We start from the raw sequence: 22,078 nt of genomic DNA, 5'->3' as shown, positions 1-22,078 counted from the left end.
CTGTCTAATCTTATGTCAAGCAAGCGGTTCTGGATTAAAAAAATCATTATAGTATATAGTATATATATGTGTGTGTATATATATATATGTATTTTTTTTACAGAGCAAATTGTAAAAATATTTTAAATGTGACATACCATATTCTTTAGACATCCATTCCAGATGGATCAGAGATTAAAGCACTGAAAGAAAGAAAACAAGAGAGAAAGGAAGAAATATATTAGAGGAAACGTGGGTTAATAATTTTCAAACCATGATGTTGGAAAGATTTACTAAGGCATGACGGTGAGAACAGAGACCATAAAGGGAAATATTGATAATCTTATATAAATATTGAATATTTATGTTGAAAAAATTCTATTAAAATTTAAAAAAAAAACTGGGAGGAAATTTGTAACATTTGACAAACAGATCCTTAAGATATGAAGAGTGTTCACAAATTAATAAGATTCCATGGAGGAATTGAGAAAGCCAAACAGGCATTTCATAAGAGGAAATATATGTAGTTAGTAGATAGGTGAAAAGAATTCAACCTTATAATAGTGTAAGAGAAAGCAACATTGCTATAATTGTCAAAGCTTAAATGGTTGATGAAGATGTATCGGCAAAGAGAAAAACAGGTCCTTTTAAAAATATTGGTGGGAATATAAATTGCCATATCATTTTGGAATAAGAATTTAATCCTTATGTAATATGTCAAAATACAAAGTGCGTAGATCCTCTTATTTAGAAATTATACTTCTAGGGATGTGGGTTAAGAAATGGTTGTAGGGCGCCTGGGTGGTCAGTGGGTTAAAGCCTCTGCTTTCCGCTCAGGTCATGATCCCAGAGTTCTGGGATGGAGCCCCACATCGGGCTCTCTGCTCAGCAGGGAGCCTGCTTCCCCTTTCTCTCTCTCTCTGCCTGCCTCTCTGCCTACTTATGATCTCTGTCTGTCAAATAAATAAAATCTTAAAAAAAAAAAAAAATGGTTGTAGAGGGGCACCTGCATGGCCAGTAGGTTAAGTGGTCAACTCTTTTTTTTGTTAAGAGTTTTTTTTTAAGATTTTTTTTATTTATTTGACAGAGAGAGAGATCACAAGTAGGCAGAGAGGCAGGCAGAGAGAGAGGAGGAAGCAGGCTCCCTGCGGAGCAGAGAGCCCCATGCGGGGCTCGATCCCAGGACCCTGAGATCAGGACCTGAGCCGAAGGCAGCGGCTTAATCCACTGAGCCACCCAGGCGCCCCAAGTGGTCAACTCTTGATCTTGGCTCAGGTCCTGATCTCAGGGTCCTGGGATCAAGCCCCACAATGAGCTCTGCTCTCCTTGGGGAGTCTGCTTGAGGATTCTCTGCCCCTCTCTGTGCCCCTCCCCCTGCTCACTCTCTCCCTCTCTCTCTCTCTCTCTCTCTCAAATAAATAAATCTTAGAAATGATTGTATAAATGTGAAAATATATGCACATAGATGATCAACACTTTGGCATTTATGAGACTGAAGACATAATAATTATCTAAACTGATAGCAATTAAGTATTGATGGGATAAACGCTGGTACATAAAAACAGTGGAATCCGGGGCGCCTGGGTGGCTCAGTGGATTAAGCCGCTGCCTTCGGCTCAGGTCATGATCTCAGGGTTCTGGGATCGAGCCCCGCAACGGGCTCTCTGCTCCGCAGGGAGCCTGCTTCCTCCTCTCTCTCTGCCTGCCTCTCTGCCTACTTGTGATCTCTCTCTCTGTCAAATAAATAAATAAAATCTTTAGAAAAAAAAAAAAACAGTGGAATCCTACATGGTCATTAGAGGTGATGATGTCAGTCCATATTTATTGGCAAGGAAAGGTATCTACAATACATGGTGAATGGAACAGAACAGTTTATAAGGTACAAGTACAGAATGATCCTATTAATACATCTGGTCCCTTTCAGTGAGGCTAAGTATCTCTAGAAGGGAAGTTCCACAAGGGCGGGGTGTGTACTTTTCACTGCTGTGTTCCCAGTGCCTCACACTGCCCCTGGTACTTTGCAACCACGTAATAAATCTGTTGAATCAATGAATGAAAGATGTCTAGAAGGTTCTCCCCCAAAAGTTTAACATGATGGAGTCCTCATAACGTTTTTCTATGTTCTGTATTACCATTTGAGGTATCTTCAAAATGCTTGTTTTTACCAAAACAAGTAAATCATAAAAATGTGGGGTATAATGCTTACTGCTGGCAAGAATGTGGAAGTCCCAGATGTTTCACAGGCTGTATAAACTGGTCCGATTCTTTTGGAAAACGATGTGACATTAAATATTTAAAAGTCACAGAACATTCCTACCTTTTGTGTATTAATCCTGCTTGGGAATTTTTTACAGGGAAAAAAAAAAACTAAAATATCAAATGATCTGTGATGTTTATCTCAGGTTTTATATTAAGAAAATAATAGCCCTGGATGACCTAAAGAGTCGACCTGTAGTGGAGAGAAGAGAAAAAATAAGTTATGGCAAATTCACTGGGTGGAATTTCACATAACCATTACCAAGTCTGAAGACGATAGCTACAAGAACAAAAAGAGGCTGAACACGCAGGCATGCAATGATTTAAATTATGCATAAACGAAATATTAATGTTGTTGTATTAAACCGGAATTCTGGATACCATTTTCTTAGACTAGCGGAAAGAACATGGGTTTTAAGGCTGTGCACAGAGATTTTTATTGTTGGTGATGGTGGTGGGATGATGATATTTTCAAAAATTTCAAAAGCTTGCCAGCTCCTGTCAGTTACGAACAGAATGAAAAGCAGACTAGCTAAAAAGGGAGGGAGGGAGGGAGAGAGAGTTTCGGGAAATCCATGTTCAGAGTTGGGCAACAGGTACACTGAGACTGACGGCCGCGGCCAGAAGTGAAGGAAAGCCGTTCGTGAGCACACGGGGGCGCCAGCGCTCAGGCCGGGTGAGGTGTTCCAAGGGCCGTCCAGCAGGAGGCGCTGCTGACGGAGGCTAGTCCGGGACCGGAAGCCGCGCCGCAGGCGGCCGGGCGCCCTCGTCTTCTCCTCCCGCTTCCGCTGCCGGAGACGCCGCGGGTCCGCGCTGAGTTGCCGTCGGTCCTGTGTTGCTAACCCCGCCGCTGAGATGCCGCTGGAGAACCTAGAGGAGGAGGGTCTGCCCAAGAACCCCGACCTGCGCATCGCGCAGCTGCGCTTCCTGCTCAGCCTGCCCGAACACCGCGGGGACGCGGCCGTGCGCGACGAGCTGATGGCGGCCGTCCGGGATAACAGTGAGTCCCGCGCGAGCGCCGAGTCAGCGGCCTAGGCCTGGGCTGGCCCCGCGCCCCGGAGGCTGCGGGCATTTTCCCCGAAGGGGCTCCGGGCCCGGGGGTGCCCGCAGCGCCCTCCGGCCTTGCTCTCAGAGGGGGTCTGCATCCGTGGGGGCCCTACTGCTCCGAAAGCAGCTTTGGGGGCTATGTCGAGCTCCGAGCGAGGCGCAGAAGAGAGGCTCCGGGCTTGCTGTTCTTAGTGGCCGGGCCCGGGCTGGGGCAGCCGTGTAGGAGAGGGCAGCTGTCCGCAGGACGGGGAAGAGTGGGGTCGGTGTCTGGGGCCGTCCCTGGCAGTCAGTGCCTCTGGGCTGCGTAGACTGAACGTAGGTGCCTGAGGATGTGTCTGAGCAGGCTTCCCTTTTCCGCGGCTCGAGGGCTTTGTTGGAGCAGAAGCCGTCGGGAGGCCAGCAGGACTGGCCGTGATGCCCGTCTCCCAGCAGCAGACGTTTACGTTCTGCCAGGCCCTTCGCCAGGCTCTTCTGGCCCACGCCTTCCTGGCCGCGGGGAGGAGAGGGGTCGACTCGACAGGGCGTGTGTGTGTGTGAGGAAGACGTGGGTGGACCCTGATTTTGAGGGTACCGAGGGCACCCGCTCCTAAGTCACGTCTCTTTGGCTCTCAGACATGGCTCCTTATTACGAAGCCCTGTGCAAATCCCTTGACTGGCAGATGGACACGGACCTGCTCAATAAAATGAAGAAGGCGAACGAGGAAGAGTTGAAACGTTTGGACGAGGAGCTGGAAGATGCGGAGAAGAATCTGGGAGAGAGCGAAATCCGGGATGCCATGATGGCGAAGGCTGAGTACCTGTGCCGGATAGGCGATAAGGCAAGTGGAGACGGTCCCCCTCTCTCCCTCTCTGCATAGTGGCAGAGAGGCACTATTTAAAGAATTAACTTCCTTTAAAAACAAAGCAAAAAACTAGCACAAAAGTAATGTGCTTACTGGGCTTAGCGAATCAGCACAAAAAGGAGTCAAGAAAAAGTTTTCTTTCTATCCCTGTTTAGCCAGGTGTGTGTGTTCCTCTCTGTGTCCACACCAGGCAGAACTCAAGGGCACTTGCAGAGATTTGATTTACTGCTCTTGCAAAATTGGGATCATTCTCAATAGTGCACTTTTCTCCCCTTGGTTGGAAAACATTGGTTCTGTTGAATTTAAGAAATTATTATGTGTACAATAGTCTCCTTATAAGAACTGAACATTGAAGTTAATGCTGAAGTTCTTATTTGACTTCTCTTTATTCCCTCTTCTCAGTGGTGACCTTTTTAAGTTGCTTTATTGCATATTGACATGTAAATTAGGCAGGATTATGTTTTTAAAAACTTTTTAGGGGCCCCTCGCTGGCTTCATGAAGCATGTGACCCTTGGTCTCAGGGTCGTGAATTTGAGCCTCACGTAGATATTAATAATAAAAATAAAGTATTGGAAAAGGGTTTTTTAAATAAGTGGGACCATAATATTCTCATGTTGTCCTGTTAGTTTTTTCATTAAGCATCGTATCGTGCTCTTTCCCCTTTAATGTACATAAACGGGGTACGTATTCTGGTTAACTGCTAGCTAGTAGTCCTTTGTAAGGCTGTGCCAAAGTTTACTTTGCTCTTTAGCTGTTTACTTAGCTCTCCAACTGTTGATGGACATGGATGTTGTTTTCAGCTGTTCTTGCTAGTACAAGCCGATGTAGAAACGTGCTGGAATGTGCTTCCTCGTGGATGTATGCTAGTGTTCTCTAGGATATAGAGACAAGGGACAAGGAAGGATTTTTGTCGTAATAGATGTGGCTATTTCTTCCACATGGTGGCCAGCCTGAACAATACTTTCCTATCCACTGCATGAGACAGATGCCCACAGGTATTACATCTTTTGAATTTAATTTAGCAGTTAATAGTGGTTAGGAGGATGGGCTTTGAATGTCATTAATTCTAAGCAGTGTATCCTGAAGTACTCTGATGACAGATGTCATGGCATCAGTAGAAGAAAGTATAATAGTGTGGGTTCTTGGATCAGATTGCCTGGGTTAGCGTTCTGGTTTCAGTAATTACCATTTACTGGACCCTCCATTTCCTCATCTGAAATATGGTAGAACAGTTCCTACTTAGTGAAGATTAAAGATAGGGGCAGAGAACTCAAATGTTAGTGATAAGAACTATTATTATTTTAGGTTTGGTTTTTTTTTTTTTAATTTATTTATTTGCCAGAGAGAGAGCATGCAAGCATCCAATGTGCACAAGCAGGGGGAATAGCAGGCAGAGGGAGACACAGGCTTCCCACTGAGCAGGGTCCCAACTGTGGGACTTGATCCAAGGACCCTGGGATCATGACCTGAGCCAAAGACAGATGCTCAATTGACTGAGCCACCCAGGTGCCCCATTTTAGGTTTATTTATTTATTTTATTTATTTAAATTTTTTTTTCCAAAGATTTTATTTATTTATTTGACAGACAGCAACAGCGAGAGAGGGAATATAAGCAGGGAGAGTGGGAGTGGGAGAAGCAGGCTTCTGCTGAGCAGGGAGCCCAATGGTGTGCCCGATCCCAGGACCCTGGGATCATGACCTGAGCCGAAGGCAGACCCTTAACGACTGAGCCACCCAGATGCCCCACCACTTTAGATTTAAAGCAAGATTTTTTTTATTGTAAAGTTAAGATCTCATTGTAAAAAATTTGGGAACTACAAAACAGTTTAAAAATAGCTAATAGAGAGTGCTTGGGTGACTCAGGTTCAGCGTCCGACTCTTGATTTCAGCTTCGGTCATGATCTCAGCGTCCTGAGAACCAGCTCCACAACAACAAGCTTTGCCCCCAGCGGGGAGTCTGCTTAAGGATTCTCTTCCTCTGTCCATCCCACCCCCATGAGTGTGTGCGCTCTCTCTCAAATGATAAAGTCTTTTAGAAAAAATAGCTAATAATTTGTGTGGTTTTCTCAGTTGTGTGATATGGTTTGGTTTTGTTTTTTTACTATTTATATTTTTTTTAAGATTTTATTTATTTGACAGAGAGCACGCAAGAGAGGGAACACAAGCAGGGTGAGTGGAAGAGGGAGAAGTAGGCCTCCCACGGAGCAGGGAGCCTGATATGGGCCGATCCCAAGACCCTGGGGTCATGACCCGAGCTGAAGGCAGATGCCTAAGGACTGAGCCACCCAGGCGCCCCTATGGTTTGGTTTCAGAGAGGATAGGTTATTACAGGTGAATGAGAAACTAAAGCTTTTGATTCTGGATTTGGGGAATTTCGACAAGGATGTGCTTGAGTCAATATTAGGAGTTATAAATCGATGATGGGCTTATGTCATTTTCCATGTTTATTAAGTAGCATTCTTTTAAAAAGAGCTTTCTTTTTTCCTCTCCTGTTCACTCTCATGTTAAATATATTATTAACTGTTACATAATGGATTATTATTATTCACTGTGTTACACTGATCACGGTCATTACTCTTTATGATGCTCATCTTGTTACATGCGTGTTAGTGGAAGCTCCTTTGAGAAGTCTTTGTTGGACATCTCCTTGGTCTTATTTTCTCATACAACAAGCTGTTACAGGCTTACCTGTTATTTTTACTCTCTAAACCTGGAATCATCCGTTTCTCTCTAAGGATCTTTGGTTTCTTTTAGCATGTGGAGAGTGGAGAATTGTATTAAAAACCACGATCTGAGTGCCAGCTCTGCCCATTACTGTCTTGCTAGCCCCCATTATTAATTTATGAGGTATAACTTACAATTACATAAACCCAGACACAGACTAAGAAGTACCATGTATTGACAAATGATTTTATTCATGTTTGCGTTTTTAAAGCAACAGAACATTTTATTCCACAGTATTTTGACACAGACTTGTATATTTGAATACTCCTTTGTATTCTTATGACTAAGGTAAAGCTTCCATTACCCTTAAAGTAGTGTAATAATTTACAGGAAAGTAACATTGTACTTAGGGAAAAAATGCTGAATATGTGCAAGAAAGAATGTTGAAACAAGTAAGAATAAATCGTGGCTGTTTTTCCTGTGTTTTAGAATGTTAAGTATATGCTTAGGTATAGCTGATATATTTTTTTATACTTTATATAAACGGAGAGAATAGTATAATGAACGCTCCACCCTCCCATGCAGTTACCACCCAGCTTCGATAGTTACCAGTTCATGGGTATCTTAATTTCTCTCCTTCCTACCTGTTCCCTCTACCCTTTGTTAAGAGAATTCCAGATAGTTGGTAGCATTTGAAACTTAACCTTTTTTCACCTGTTGCCTTGGATCTCTTGACAGGAGGGTGCTCTGACAGCCTTTCGCAAGACATACGACAAAACTGTGGCCTTGGGTCACCGACTGGATATTGTGTTCTATCTTCTTAGGATTGGGTTATTTTATATGGATAATGATCTCATCACACGAAACACAGAGAAGGCCAAAAGGTACTTTTTAATGATGGTGATATATTCCCCTGTAATTATGCTATAAATAAGAAACCGATGTAAGAAATTTACCTATTTTATTTATAACTAGTAAATTAGGTGAAATAATTGATGTGCTTATTTAGTAGAATATTTTCTTTAAATGCTACCTTTTGATTCAACTTGTTTTCTGTTTGAAAAGAACACACTTAACAAAAAATGGCCTTGTCTGTTTTCAGATTGTGACCTTACTGTTTTTTATTTATAGCTTAATAGAGGAAGGAGGAGACTGGGACAGGAGAAACCGCCTAAAGGTATATCAGGGTCTTTACTGTGTGGCAATTCGTGATTTCAAACAGGCAGCTGAACTCTTCCTTGACACAGTTTCAACATTCACATCCTATGAACTTATGGATTACAAGACCTTTGTGACTTACACTGTCTATGTCAGCATGATTGCCTTAGAAAGACCAGATCTCAGGGAAAAGGTAATGCCTGAATCTTTAATACTTATGTTTAGAAATTACTCCATACTTTCCTAACCTAAATACACATTAAAGCATACATTTGTTCTTTTTTTAATTTGTAGGTGATTAAAGGAGCCGAGATCCTTGAAGTGCTGCACAGCCTTCCAGCGGTCCGGCAGTACCTGTTTTCACTCTATGAGTGTCGTTACTCAGTTTTCTTCCAGTCCTTAGGTAAGGATAGAGTTGCTCATTTCGATGATGTCTTTATCTCAATCCTGATCCTGTATGCAGAGAACTAAGATCATTTTTCCCATATGTGACAGACTGTATAGGTCTTTGATTACCGGGGCTCAGTTTTTTGCCCCTTTTTGTTTAGAAGGGGGTGTTAGCAGACTGTAACCTGTTTTTATATGGCCCACTAGGTAAGATTGATGTTTACACTGTTAAAGGTTTGTTTAAAAATTTTTTTAAAATTTATTTTAGGATGAGAGCGAGCAGGGGAAGGGCAAAGGAAAAGAGAGAATCTCATGTAGGGCTCCATCTGACAACCCTGAGATGATGACCTGAGCCCACATTAAGAGTCAGATGCTGAACTGACTGAGCCACACCCAAGCGCCCCAGTGCTTTTTTTGAAGTGGGTTTTGGCCCAGTGTTTCTGGAGTGCTTTTTCCCGGCGTAAAAGTTGGGACTGCTTCATGAGAATTCTACTGCTTACCTTATGTGATAGGGGAACAGGGCCCCTGAGGTATGATGAGTTACCTGCGTGGCCTCATCCTCTCATATGTGTGCACAGGCGCGTTTGCACACAAGATCGTACTGCACAATTGTTCTTCCTTTTTTTATGCTTGCAGCTCTCCTGGCATTATTCTCCAAATATGGGGCCTTTCCCTTCTTCCTTCATCAGAATGAATCCCTTCCCTTCATTCCTGGGGAACTCTCATTTTATACCTCCCTTTTTAATTGAGATACGAATTACAGGCTATAAAATTCACCAGTTTCAAGTGTAAGATTCAGTGGCTTTATTTTCTTGACAAGGTTGTGCAGTTGTCATCACTAATTCCTGAATGTCGTTACTGCAGAGGGAAATCTGTACCCATTGAGCAGTCACTTCCCATTCCTCCCCCCACTACCACTGATCTTTCTGTGTCCATGGGTTTACGTGTTACTTTCACATTTCATAGGAATGGCATCATATCTGTGTGGCACTCTGTGCCTGGTTCCTTCTCCCTGACATCTTTTCATGGGTCATCTGTGTGGTGGCATGTCTCAGGGCTCCATTTAGTTTTGTGACTGAAGGATGCTCCATTATATGGAAAAACCACATTTTTACCATCCTTTTCAGCCACCAACAGACATCTGTGCTGTCTTCCTTTTTAAGCTGTAAGGAACATTTGTCTAATGTTTTATGTAGACCTGTGGTTTCATTTCTCTTGGGTATGTATATAGATACATACATATTTAGTAATGGACCTGCTGGGTCATACAGTGATGCTTTAGCTTTTTGAGGAACTGCTGAACTGTTTCCCAGAGTGGTTACACCATTTATATTCGCACCAGCAGTGTGTGTCTCAGTTTCCTCACACCCTGTACTTGTTACTGTGTCGTTTTGATTATAGGCATCTTAGTTGGTGTGAAGTGGTATCTGGTGGTTTTGATTGGCTTTTCTCTGATCTGATGGTGAAAATCTTTGGTGTGCTTTTTGGTCATATACCCCATTTTTATTTTTTTTTATTTTTTATTTTTTTAATTTTTTATTTCTTTGACAGAGAAATCACAACTAGGCAGAGAGGCAGGCAGAGAGAGAGGAGGAAGCAGGCTCCCTGCCAAGCAGAGAGCCCGATGCGGGGCTCGATCCCAGGACCCTGGGACCATGACCTGAGCTGAAGGCAGAGGCTTTAACCCACTGAGCCACCCAGGCGCCCCATATACCCCATTTTTAAAATAGTATGTCATTTTGTGACTTTTTCTTACAGTTTGTTCCTTCTGCTAACCGGAATTATTGGGAGATTTTTTTTTTTAAATCCCTGTAATGAACTTGACACCAGTACATTGCCTGTACATTACTGTATGGTCTATGCAAATCTGTTACATTCATTAAATAATTTTAGAGGAAAGTGAGGAAAAAAATGAAATTCATGGCTTTGGGAAACCTTTAAATTGTGTAGATATTAATCTCTTCCAACTGCCCCCATTCCTAATAGCAATCTTTTATTTGAACATTGTAGGTGAAATTTTTATCACTACCAAATTTATACATTTTCCAGATATTTTAAATGCAGAAGACAGAATAGTTACATTTTCTTTGATGACAGTTGCCTTTATTTGTACCATTTATTCTCTCTAGTATACTGAGACATGGAGGATTTTTTTAGTTTTGTAAGCCTTTTTGCTTCCCTGAGAATAGTCATAGTGTATGTATATAGTACTTTAAAATTATGAAAAAGGAAACTGCATCCTTCTCTAGATAATACGTGGTTGTTTTTAAAATTAAAAATAGGGGCGCCTGGGTGGCTTAGTGGGTTAAGCCTCCGCCTTCGACTCAGGTCATGATCTCAGGGTCCTGGGATCAAGCCCCGCATCGGGCTCTCTGCTCAGCAGGGAGCCTACTTTCCCCCACTCCCACCTGCCTCTCCGCCTACTTGTGATCTCTCTCTGTCAAATAAATAAATAAAATCTTAAAAAAAAAAAAATAGAGAAAGTCCTGTTCCCAAATCCATACACGTGTTCACTCACAAAATTCTTCCAGAAATAACCATTTTAAGATTTTTTGTATCTTTCCAAACCTTTTGTTCATTTAAATGCGCTTTAAGAAATGGAAAACAGTATACCAAAAACCCAAGGTTATTCATACCCATGGAAAAATCTCAAACAGTATCATATAAAGAAGAAAAGCTCTCCCTAACCAGCGATTGCCGGGGTCCTTTCTCTAGAGGTGACTGCCACTATCCGGTTTTACGTGTGTCCTTCAGGGACATTTGTATCCAGAGACAGAAGCACGTAACACCATTAAACATAGGGGTGTGTATTTTACATGCTGCTTTCCAAGTAGCCTTTTTTTCTCTTAACAATCTAATGTGAATACCTTTCATGACTGTAGAAAAAGAGTTGGTCATTGAGTCAGTAAGGATTTTTAACTACCTGTCATGTACAAGACACTGCGGATGTAGTGGCAGATCAAACAGCTGGAGCTCCTTGGAGCTTGTAGTTATCTTAAAGAGACCTATTTCAGTGTGGTGGGTGTGCCGTACTTCACCCGCTCCTGACAAAAAATTATGCTGTTTACAGTTTACTCCTGTTGTGAGCAACTTTGGTTTGAACATTCTCTTATAATTCACCTTTTCTACTTCCACTTATTTCATTAGGGAAAAAATCCAAGAAAGTGAATTTTACGAAGTGAAAATACATCTTTGATCACTCTTGCCCTCCAGGAATACTGTGGCAGTGTACAGTTACACAGTTTTTTTTACCGAAGTATAACTGAGATGCAGTGTCAGTTTCAGGTGTGTAACATAGTGATTTGATGTTCATATACATTTTAAAATGATGACCTATTACCAATTTAGTTACCACCTATCACTGTACAAAAGTAATATACTACTGACTATTCCCTGTGCTGATTTCAGAGTTTCTACCTCTCTTAATTTACATCGTTTTTTTTAAAGATTTTATTTTTAAGTAGTTGCTACACGTATCATGGGGCTCAAAATTCTGACCCAAGAGCAAGAGTTGCACACTTCGACTGAGCCAGCCAGGACCCCTCAATTTACATCATTTGGGGAGAGCCTTTCCCCCGCCTCCTCCCCTCCACTCTTAGCCAGTTTGAGAGAAAAATATATTCATATTGTATTCATTTCTTGTTTGTTTCAAGGGATAGTTTTTATTGAACTCTTGAGTTTTTTAAATAGCACACAAATGATAGAAGATATTTTATGTTCGGCTTATGAATATGACCCCTCCTGATGAAAATTTTTCTTCCCATTCTCTTTCATAGGTTTTCTTGCTATGTTTTTCCCCCAGTTTTATTAAGATCTGACATATAACACTGTATATAAGTTTAAGCTGTACAATATAATGACTTGATGTTTATGCATTTTTTTTTTTTAACTATTTGTGAGAATGAGCATCATTCAGTTTAAGGCCATTGACTGCCTTATTGCTAAACCATGTGCCGCCTTACTCATCCTTGTCTCTTTTGATGTTGAGCAGCCTTTGCATCTTGCCACAATTTTGTTCTCTTGAACAGTAACACACCCTTGTTTTCCCCAGACCCACCACCTCATCCTCTGTTAGACCTCTCAGTGACTGCCTCAGACTTGGTCACTACCCTTGTCTCTACCTTCATTCTGTTATCAGTGAATGATAATACACATGAAGAGCCACCTTCCTATCTGTTATCTGGGTGGCAGTGATTCCCAAATTCATGTCTCCAGCCCCAAACTTCCCCGTGGGCACCAGACCCATGCCTGAATTCCTCCTTGGTATCTTCACCTGGATGTGCCGTAGGTGAATCCACTTGAACGCTGTGAATCTCCCTTGCCCTGCCCCCCTCCAAAAAATCTCTAGAACGAGAAAACAAAACAAAAATTCTTTTCCAGGGATTTGGTTCTTGTTAAAGCCAGGGACACAGTCTGTTTTTAGTTCTTTTGTTTTGCTCACCTTCCATATCCCTGTAGCTGCCCCTCTGCTGCTTTATGCTCAATCTGTGCTCCTTTCTTCTCTGGGGCTGAGCCTGGCTCTTCCTGCCAGGGGCACTTCTGCATTATGGACATTGCTCTGTGCCTCCTGCTGTTTGGCTGGCTCCTCAGAGGTCTTCCCTGTCCACCCAGTCCAGCAGAAGGCCTCCTAGTTGCCCTGTCACTCTTACTTTCCACACAGAATTTGTTACTAAAAGTATCTTGTTAAGTCATTTATCTTTGCTCTTTGAAAATTTAGTTTCTGTGGCAGCAGGGATCTTGTCTTTTGGTTTACTCCATATCCTCACTACTTTGAGCAGTGATACACTGTAGTTATTTGGTAAACTAATTCGTGTGGATGGCTTATCCGTATCCTGTGTCCATTTTACCAATCTTTCATTATTTCTAAGAGCTGTCTCTTATAATTTGGCATCTTATTCATTGCAGCCGTTGTGGAACAGGAAATGAAAAAGGACTGGCTTTTTGCTCCTCATTATCGATACTATGTACGAGAGATGAGAATTCATGCATACAGCCAGCTGCTGGAATCCTATAGGTCATTAACTCTTGGCTATATGGCAGAAGCCTTTGGTGTTGGTGTGGAATTCATTGATCAGTAAGTATATATAATTTATTATGTTAATGCATATCTCTGAAAGTTACCTTTTAATGTCTCAGCTTGTACATTTTCTCCATTTACATTGCTTCCCTCAATCATAAAATTTTTTTTTTCTCTAAATGTTATCAGAACAATCATCTGTCATCTCTGCCTTCATGATGTGCTCCTTTTATGAACAGATGGGATACTGAGTTGTAGAGTGGTTAAGTGATTTTGCAAAAGGGTAACAGACCAGGTGTTGTATAGTAGTATTCTGTCCCTTCTTTGTGGACCACACTGCTGCTATGGTGATGACTCCTAGATTTCTCTCTCACATTTCACATTAAGGGCATGTTTTCTCTGATAATGCCTTCATTGTTTTTGGTTGCTGCTGCAATTCTGGTCACATTAGTTAAAAGTGAGACTTTTAGCCCTTAAATCAATGATTCATCAAATACTTACTAAGCCATTACTATATGGTTGGCATTGGTTAAGGTCCTTGTCACGGACTTTAATATTTGATACTTTTTATATGGGGAGAGTTAGCAAGTAAGCAAATAAATACATAAGGTAATTTCAGATAGAACAATCTCTGGAGATAATAAAATGCAACAAAAAATGCGTGTGGCTGCAGTGGAGTGGTAGTGGCAAGAGAGGGACAGCTGTGGGCGACTCAGCATGCGTACGTTTGTGCAAGGCCTAGCTGGCTGTGTTATGGAGCTTTGGGTTTTAATCTAGGTCCTATGGGAAGCCATTGGAGGATTTTAAGCATGAGAATGATAGAACATGACACCCTATCTTACAGAGACCACAGGGGGACAGGGAGACTGGGTGGGCTGTTGAGTACAGTAGCTCATGGAGCAGCTATTATGGTGGCCTGGACTAGGGTGGTGGGAGTGGAGTGTGGGAGACGTACACATTCAGAGTATGTGCTGTCCTTACCGTATCTGGATCAGTGGTTCCCAAAGATAGATCTTGTCAAACGCTAATGGTAGATTTCAGTGGCCCACGTGAAAAAGATGGTCATATAATAAATTTTAGTGATGGTGTATTTCATTTAAAAACAAAATCTCATTTTAGGGGTTTGATTTTTCTAATTTATTATGAAAAATTTTAAACAAAGAAATTCTAAGGAATTAGTTATTTTCATGATTGATTCTGTAATTAACATGCTCTTTTATCTGCTTTATCACGTATCTGCCCATCCTATTTTTTAAGCACTTCAAAGTTACCAGTAAGTTTCATCCCTAAACACTTTAGCATGCATTTCAATAGTTATAGGTGTGTTTTGAGGTTTTACGTATTTACATTTGATGAGCGATACAGATCTTAAGTATACCCTAAACTATTGAGCAGTCCCTATCAGAAACCCCTTATTCTCTGTGTGAATGTGAATTCTGTATTCACATTTCAGGTGGGTATTTGTTCCCTTCATGTTTGCAGACCAACTCTAAAGGCAAAAAAGTTGTATGTACACACAGAGCTCTGGTGGTTACCTACTAAGATCTTGTTTTAAATTTCTGATACCCGGGGCGCCTGGGTGGCTTAGTGGGTTAAAGCCTCTGCCTTCAGCTCAGGTCATAATCCCAGGGTCCTGGGATCGAGCCCCGCATCGGGGTCTCTGCTCGGCAGGGAGCCTGCCTCCCCCTCTCTCTGTGCCTGCCTCTCTGCCTACTTGTGATTTGTCTGTCAAATAAATAAAATCTTTAAAAAAAAAATTTCTGATACCCCATTCACATCTGGGTTTCCCTAGATTCTTTTTGTCCTCCCTTATAAAAATCATCTTTTTTTACTTAAGTTCAACATGATTCTGCACCCTTCCTCCACTTCTCTACTTCCTTAGACTCAGATATTGTGGGGAGAATAGGAAGGGGCCATTATTTGAGGAAACACTGCTGCTGACAGGTTTAAGGTTAGAAACCCATGCACTGTGTACAGTTTTGTTGGTAGGTGTTTTTGAAACACGGGATGCAAATCTGATTGGTGGGTTTTTTGTTCAGTAAACACTTGGGTCATCATGACTGCATACCTTCTGTAGTGAGCCGCCAGGCTCAGGACTTGGACAAATACCCACGGCTGGGGAAGAGGAGTCATCCTGGGATGTGACTGGCACAGGAGGAGATGACAACTGGTCTGGCTGTAGAGCCAGGGATGGGACTTGAATGGAAACATAGGCATAGGATGTTAGGAGTTAAATTGTGTGGTAACCAGAAAGGAAGCTGTGGCCAGATTCTTCTTGATAAGCATACCTAGGAGTCCTTGTACTTGACTGAAGTGCCTGAGAATCGGACACATCCAACGATGCCTTCTGCTGGACCTTTGGACTGGATGTCGCTGCGTTTGTAAGATTTTTGAAGGAAAAAAGTGCTTTCCCAATGGAAGCAATAGCACAAATACAAATAGGAGTGTTTCTTTGAAACCAGTAGCCTAAGGGTACTGGCTAGAGTGTGTGTCAGTATGAACAGGAACTGAGAGAAGCACTGCGGTCACTGCCCGGCTCAGGAGTTAGCGAGCTGGCTGGAGTCTCACTGAGTGGTCGGGGCAGCGGTAACGGGAAGGCCTCCAATCCGGCGATGCGGGGCTCGGATGCTGCGCTGGGAGCTCAGGTGTGCCAGCTGTCAGACTCCTAGAATGGAGCAGTCTGTCCTCACTGTAGCAAGGGCATTCTTCAGTCAGAGTTGGCCTTGGAGCTTCTTTGTAAGTCAGAACCCCTGTCAGAGGTTCCCCCTGTCTTGGGGTTGGTGTGGGGTGGGGGGAGACAAGGCTGTGGGTGGTTAGATCTTGTATACACAGTTTTCTCTGTGAACCTCAGGCCCAGAATAATAGTTGCAAATGGCTTCCCTGTGGAGATGCAACTATTTAAGTGTCTGGAAAATGAACACAAGTTTAGAAAGCCGCTCAGTAACAGAACTCAGAAACAGCTGAAAAAGACTAGGCCCTGTAGCATGTGGATGCAGGTGTATTTTGATGGAGACTGTAGACATAAAGCCTGCTCCGTGACTGTGTCAGCCGTGCCTGCTAGTTTAGGACGACCTCCAGCCTAATACCTTTTTCTTCCCAGCTTTTTGAAGTTCATAACCAGATTTTCCAGAATTACACATTTCCTTATTAAAAACACTAATGCTTTCTCATTCTTCCTACCAAGATTAAGTATGAATTAGTTCCTTTTCATAGGCTTTTTTTTTTTTGATACAACTAGTACAGAGGGCACAGTGGGTCTTTCACCGCTGCCTGCTGGGGCAGTTAGGTATGACGCTTGACACTTTAAAAGCACAAATCCAAGTAACACACTTTCTCATCTAATTATATCACTTCCTCTCCAGTAAGTGTGAGACACTGTGTTTGTCTCTGACCTTCCTCAACATTGCATTATGCTTTGTTCTCCCCAGAATGATGGCATTTCATTACAGCTTTAATTTGCATTTTTAATGAGTGAAATTGATCTTTTTTGTGTATGTACTTTGCCTCTGTTTTAATGAGCCATTTGTCTGATTTGTTGGTCCCCCCCCCCCCCCCCCCCCAGTTTATACCGCAGACATCTTCTGTCCACATTGTCATTTAGTTCGTGACTTGGTTCTGGTGGTATTACCCTATGTGGACATTCTCTACATCACCAGGTTTAGCAGGCTTTTTTCTGGGTTTTGTCACAGTGAGGCTGCCTCATCACCATTCAAACCAGCCCTTCCACATGGATTTCACATGGCATCTTTGTTGGAAAATTGTTTAGGATTTAGAGTCTCTCTTGTTGTTTATGTGCTAGGAGCAAAATGTTTTAGTGTCTGGGAGAGTATATTGGTCGTATAATTTTTATTTAAACTTAACAGTTCTAAGTAGATTTTTATTTTAAAACACTCATATTTCCATTAATATAAAGTCTTCATATAGCTCTTGTACATTTTTAAGCCTTTTTTCTCCTTGGTAGATGATCTTTGATAGCGTTTCATTGCTAATGCTGTTTTGAGGTTTATGTGTAAGCATGTTATAGCTATCTTAATTTTGAGGTTTGGGTCGTGACTGTACGTAGATATTCAGAAAAACTTTCACAAAGCTTAATATCAGCTGTGCATTCCTGATGCTTATTTATTGTGGCATATGCTTTCGTCTTAATTTTGAAAATCCGCAGCATCATCTGCTCTTGTTTCATTACTTCCGTATTATTTTTCTGCGAAGCTTTAATGATTTCATTCTTTGACACCTACCCTCAGTATGAACTTACGTTCTGGGATGATCCTGCAGTGGTTTGCCCGCGACAGTCTTCTCAGCTGCTGCAGAGTGCAGGCTGGAAGCCATCGGAAGGTTACCTTGGGCGACAGTGGAAGTGTGTATTTAATGCAGTTTAAGAATTTTGTATAAGGCTCATACTAATGCCCCTATCTCCCCGCTCTTCATTGTAGGGAGCTCTCCAGATTTATTGCTGCAGGGAGATTACACTGCAAAATAGATAAAGTCAACGAAATAGTGGAGACCAACAGGTATTGCTAAGTTTGTGCATCGTTTGTGTGGTAGAATAAGGGGCATTCTTAAGTGTCTTTTAAAAGTAGGTCAACTCGTGTTATGGAGTAATGTGACTGGTAAATCATTTTTTTCTTGAATTTATTTATAGGCCTGATAGCAAGAACTGGCAGTACCAAGAAACTATCAAGAAAGGAGATCTGCTACTAAACAGAGTTCAGAAACTTTCCAGAGTAATTAATATGTAAAACCATGTAAACAAAGGATTTCCTTTAGAGATAACTGTGGAATTTTTATAGCTTACTTTACTATGTACCCGGTTCAGCTGTATAAAATAAATATTGCATTGTTGTTTCTTTCAGTTTACTTTTCTGAGACTGTAATCTGAGACTACAGCGCCTGAGTTCAAATCTGAGTAGTGCAGTAGGGGTAATACAAACCCTTCATGTCTTACTGTAAGTCTCCTGAGTTTTAGAAAATATATGCCATATAGTATGTGTTTAAACACAGTGTCTCCCACTTAGTACACAAAAGACAGAAGATAAATGAAATGTATCTTAAGCTTTCCCTCAGAAAAAAGTTACTGCTTTTGAGGAGGCAACCACAACCGTGGATTCCAGAAGCTGCCAATCCCACCAAACACTGATTAAAAAACAACAACAAAAATACCTATGTCAATAATGATGATGGGATCTCCCCCCCCCACCCCCCCCACCAAACAACCGTAGTAAGGAAAACAAAATTGTTCCTTGTTTTTTTCTTAATATACGCTTGGTGAGTCAGATGAGGCTAAGTGCTAGAAAAAACAATCTGAAACTGGATAAAGGAGCCAGCGAAGTAGGGCTTGGAGAGCTCTCCTATGGGGTGGCACAGCCTCTGGTGACATTTAAATAGAAGAAGAACATGCAGATATCTGGGAGAAGAAAGTTACTGGAGGTTTTAAGCCGAGGAATGGCCCTGTTTGACCTGAGTGGCACCAGCTGGAGGGAATGCCTGATAGTGGGGGTGCAGCCCGCTTTGCTAAAAGATTAGAATGGGGGCGGGGAGGCAGGGGAGGGGACCTGGTGAGGCAAAGTCTGGGACGACACCAAGCTTTTTGGATGCCACTCTGACAAGGCCGTTCCGGTAGAGCTGAGTTAAAAGGAGAATGGGAAATGGCGTTGTACTGTAAAAGGAAGGCGAGAGAAGTCTGCTTTTATAGTTTACATGCTGTTCCAGTTATGAGCCAATTGGAATGATTCATTAACATCAGAAAAGAAAACTTCTCAGTCAGTGGAAAATAATGATTCAATTCAACATTCATTCATGATAAAAACGTAAGTAAACTAGAAATAATGAAGGTTGGGAAATCGGCATGATTGCCAATGGCATAGTTAGTTCATGGCAATGTCTTAGCAGAATTACCGCAATGAGCATCAGTGTGGTGCTGCGGAAGGCGCCATGGGTGCTGTATGGTGAATGGCAGGCTAGTAAAATGCTGGAAATATGCCTTCAGCGTTTGAGAATATCCACTCACGGATTTCCGAAAACGCTTATTTAGAAAACCTTAACAATGATCACTATAATTCTTGAAGAAAATGTGAACAGATGTACTCTAAACCCATGATCCTGAAAATCAGGGCCATTTGATAAATCCAATGTGTAGTCATTGAGAACTCACCGTGTTCCTTGTCTCCATGTAAAAATCAGAATTCTGTTCTTAGCAAACTGACTCACTGCAGTTCATGCTAAAGGAAAAAAGGATGCAAACGTCCGTTTCTTAAAAACAACCCTTTCCGGGGCGCCTGGGTGGCTCAGTGGTTTAGGCCTCTGCCTTCAGCTCAGGTCATGGTCTCAGGGTCCTGGGATCGAGCCCCACATCGGGCTCTCTGCTCCGTGGGGAGCCTGCTTCCTCCTCTCTCTCTGCCTGCCTCTCTGCCTAGTTGTGACCTCTCTCTCTGTCAAATAAATAAATAAAATATTAAAAAAACAAAAACAAAAAACTCTTAAAAAAAAAAACAGCCCTTTCCCTGGGCTCCCACCTCTTAAGACCACTGGGACAAAGGCGATCACAGAGTAATTCTGGCCTTTCATTCAAGGTTTACACTACCTCCTGATGCAGAATGGGGATTCTCAAAACTTTTTTTTTTTTTAACTCTGCTTGCTTGAAATGTACTTGTATTTTTCTTTCACTATTTATGTCCAACTGCCTAAAATTAGTAGGTGAGGATGACAGGTAAGGGAAGCTAAAAGAAACATGCTATCCCTTCTGAGTTCAAGATAGGGAAATTGAAAACTCCAGAAGCTGTTAAAAGTCTAGTAGAGTAACTAACTTACCACAGGAACAATACAGTTTTGAGGTGAGGGAGTAAATTTTTTTTTCCTGAAAAAGAATGTATGCTCACTGCAAAAGACATTCAACATGGATGGCCTTGTATTCTCACCCAGCAGGGACAGCTACTGTCAACATTTTCATGCTCTCTCTACATTTATGTGGAGATGCAACTCCACATAAATCCTATTGAAATGCAGTTTTTAATACAAAACTGGAACATGTTACATGTTAATAAGTTATTCCATGTAATTACAAGTCCCAGGGGAACACGGTTAGCCTCGAAGTATCCATTTGGAGGTGAAAATAAAGACTCCAACACATCCTCTTTAAATGAGGCCCTATGGTATGCGAGAAATAGCACTGACACTGAAGCTAGAGAAACCAAATTCTGATCCCAGCTCTCCTCACACCAGCTGCGTGATGCAGGGAGAAAGGACGTCTGCCTGCAAAGTAGAGGAGCAACCGGGCCTTATGCAGTTCTCTATGTGAAAACACTACTAAAACACTGAACACTAAAGCAATATACTAAAATATTTTAGTATGTGGAGCGTTAGGAGAAAACTGTCACGTATGGTGAGTAAATTGGGCCACGTCGCCCAACTTTTATAGAATAAGTTGAAAAACTGAATTTTTGAGGGGTGCCTGGGTGGCTCAGTGGGTTAAAGCCTCTGCCTTCAGCTCAGGTCATGATCCCAGGGTCCTGGGGTCGAGCCCCACATCGGGCTTTCTGCTCTGTGGAGAGCCTGCTTCCTCCTCTCTCTCTGCCTGCCTCTCTGCCTATTTGTGGTCTCTGTCTGTCAAATAAATAAATAATAATAATAAAAAAAATCTTTAAAAAAAAACTGAATTTTTTGTATTTGATCAAGATCAAACTGACGTTTTTAACAAACTTATATTTGTTATGTAATTATGGAATGCTAAGATCTGCGTTATGGACAGGTAGAGTATTTTAAACCCAATAAAAGACTTACAGACATTTTAGGCCCAGGCCCACAATTTCCCACAGGTGGGGATCAAAGAGCTCAAAAGACCAAAGCCCACCAGGATGGCAGACAATGCTTCCTGATGATATGAAGTTGGCTACTGGTCACCCACAAGAAGCAATGCTGCCATGCCTGTCCCCACCCCACTCCTCAAGTTAGTTTCCTAGATAAAAATTCATTTACAGTAACCTTCTAAAAACTGAAAACAATTCCAAGGTCACTTACCTAGCTTCTGTGGAAAAATGGACAGATGAGGCTGCCTCCGGGCTCTCCCCGTCAAGCTAACGGCTAGCGTGGGTTCTCCAGCACAGTGCTGTTCCCACAGTCTGCCCTGTTCCTTTCCACTACCTGCCCTGCATTACCAGTCCCACCTCCCCATTCTGTACCCATTTTATGATGGATGCCTTTAGTCCTGTAGTAGCCTGACCAAGCATTAGTATTAACTGATCAGAAGGTTACTGATAATGAGCAAACTGCGTAATTTTGGATTAATCCTTGGTGCTTTTTTTTTTTTTTAAAGAATTTATTTATTTATTTGACAGCGAGATCACAAGTAGGCAGAGAGGCAGGCCGAGAGAGAGGGGGAAGCGGGCTCCCTGCCGAGCAGAGAGCCCGATGCGGAACTCGATCCCAGGACCCTGAGATCATGACCTGCGCTGAAGGCAGAGGCTTAAACCACTGAGCCACCCAGGCGCCCCCTTGGTGCTGTTTTTAACCTGTCTTTTAAAGAGGATTAATGGCTGATCATTGAAATCTTGTTTCTTTATGATTAGGAGGAAGAAAGGAGGGGGATAACGATCATCTCTCACCTTCCTGATGCTATACAAATGACAAACTGTAGCAAACTGCCGGCTCCAGGTTGGCAATGGGGACGTAAGGTTAAATCCCTGTCTGAAAAAACATGACAAATTCGAGTATGTGCTAGCGTGGGTTTCACGG

At 42.2% G+C, this 22,078-nt stretch overlaps 1 protein-coding gene across 1 annotated transcript; it reads left to right on the top strand.

The window, feature by feature from the left end:
• The first annotated feature begins 3,009 nt into the window (after positions 1–3,009).
• On the top strand, positions 3,010–18,208 carry PSMD6 (proteasome 26S subunit, non-ATPase 6). The gene is made up of 8 exons (XM_045991245.1): positions 3,010–3,235; positions 3,895–4,100; positions 7,528–7,673; positions 7,921–8,140; positions 8,242–8,350; positions 13,240–13,408; positions 17,785–17,862; positions 17,994–18,208. The coding sequence occupies exons 1-8, from the start codon at positions 3,091–3,093 to the stop codon at positions 18,088–18,090; spliced, it is 1,170 nt and encodes a 389-aa protein (XP_045847201.1). The 5' UTR covers positions 3,010–3,090; the 3' UTR covers positions 18,091–18,208.
• Positions 18,209–22,078: the final 3,870 nt, after the last annotated feature.

This window comes from Meles meles, chromosome 20 (genome assembly GCF_922984935.1).
Source record: "Meles meles chromosome 20, mMelMel3.1 paternal haplotype, whole genome shotgun sequence".
Lineage (NCBI taxonomy): Eukaryota > Metazoa > Chordata > Mammalia > Carnivora > Mustelidae > Meles > Meles meles.
This window is presented reverse-complemented; position numbering and strand designations above follow the sequence as displayed.

What these genes read in the sequence shown, in the direction of transcription:
- PSMD6 (XM_045991245.1), top strand. Translation starts at nt 3,091, where the DNA reads ATGCCGCTGGAGAACCTAGAGGAGGAGGGTCTGCCCAAGAACCCCGAC. An exon ending in AGTTTTCTTCCAGTCCTTAG is followed by an intron (nt 8,351 to 13,239) that starts GTAAGGATAGAG and finishes TATTCATTGCAG; the next exon opens with CCGTTGTGGAACAGGAAATG. An exon ending in GAAATAGTGGAGACCAACAG is followed by an intron (nt 17,863 to 17,993) that starts GTATTGCTAAGT and finishes ATTTATTTATAG; the next exon opens with GCCTGATAGCAAGAACTGGC.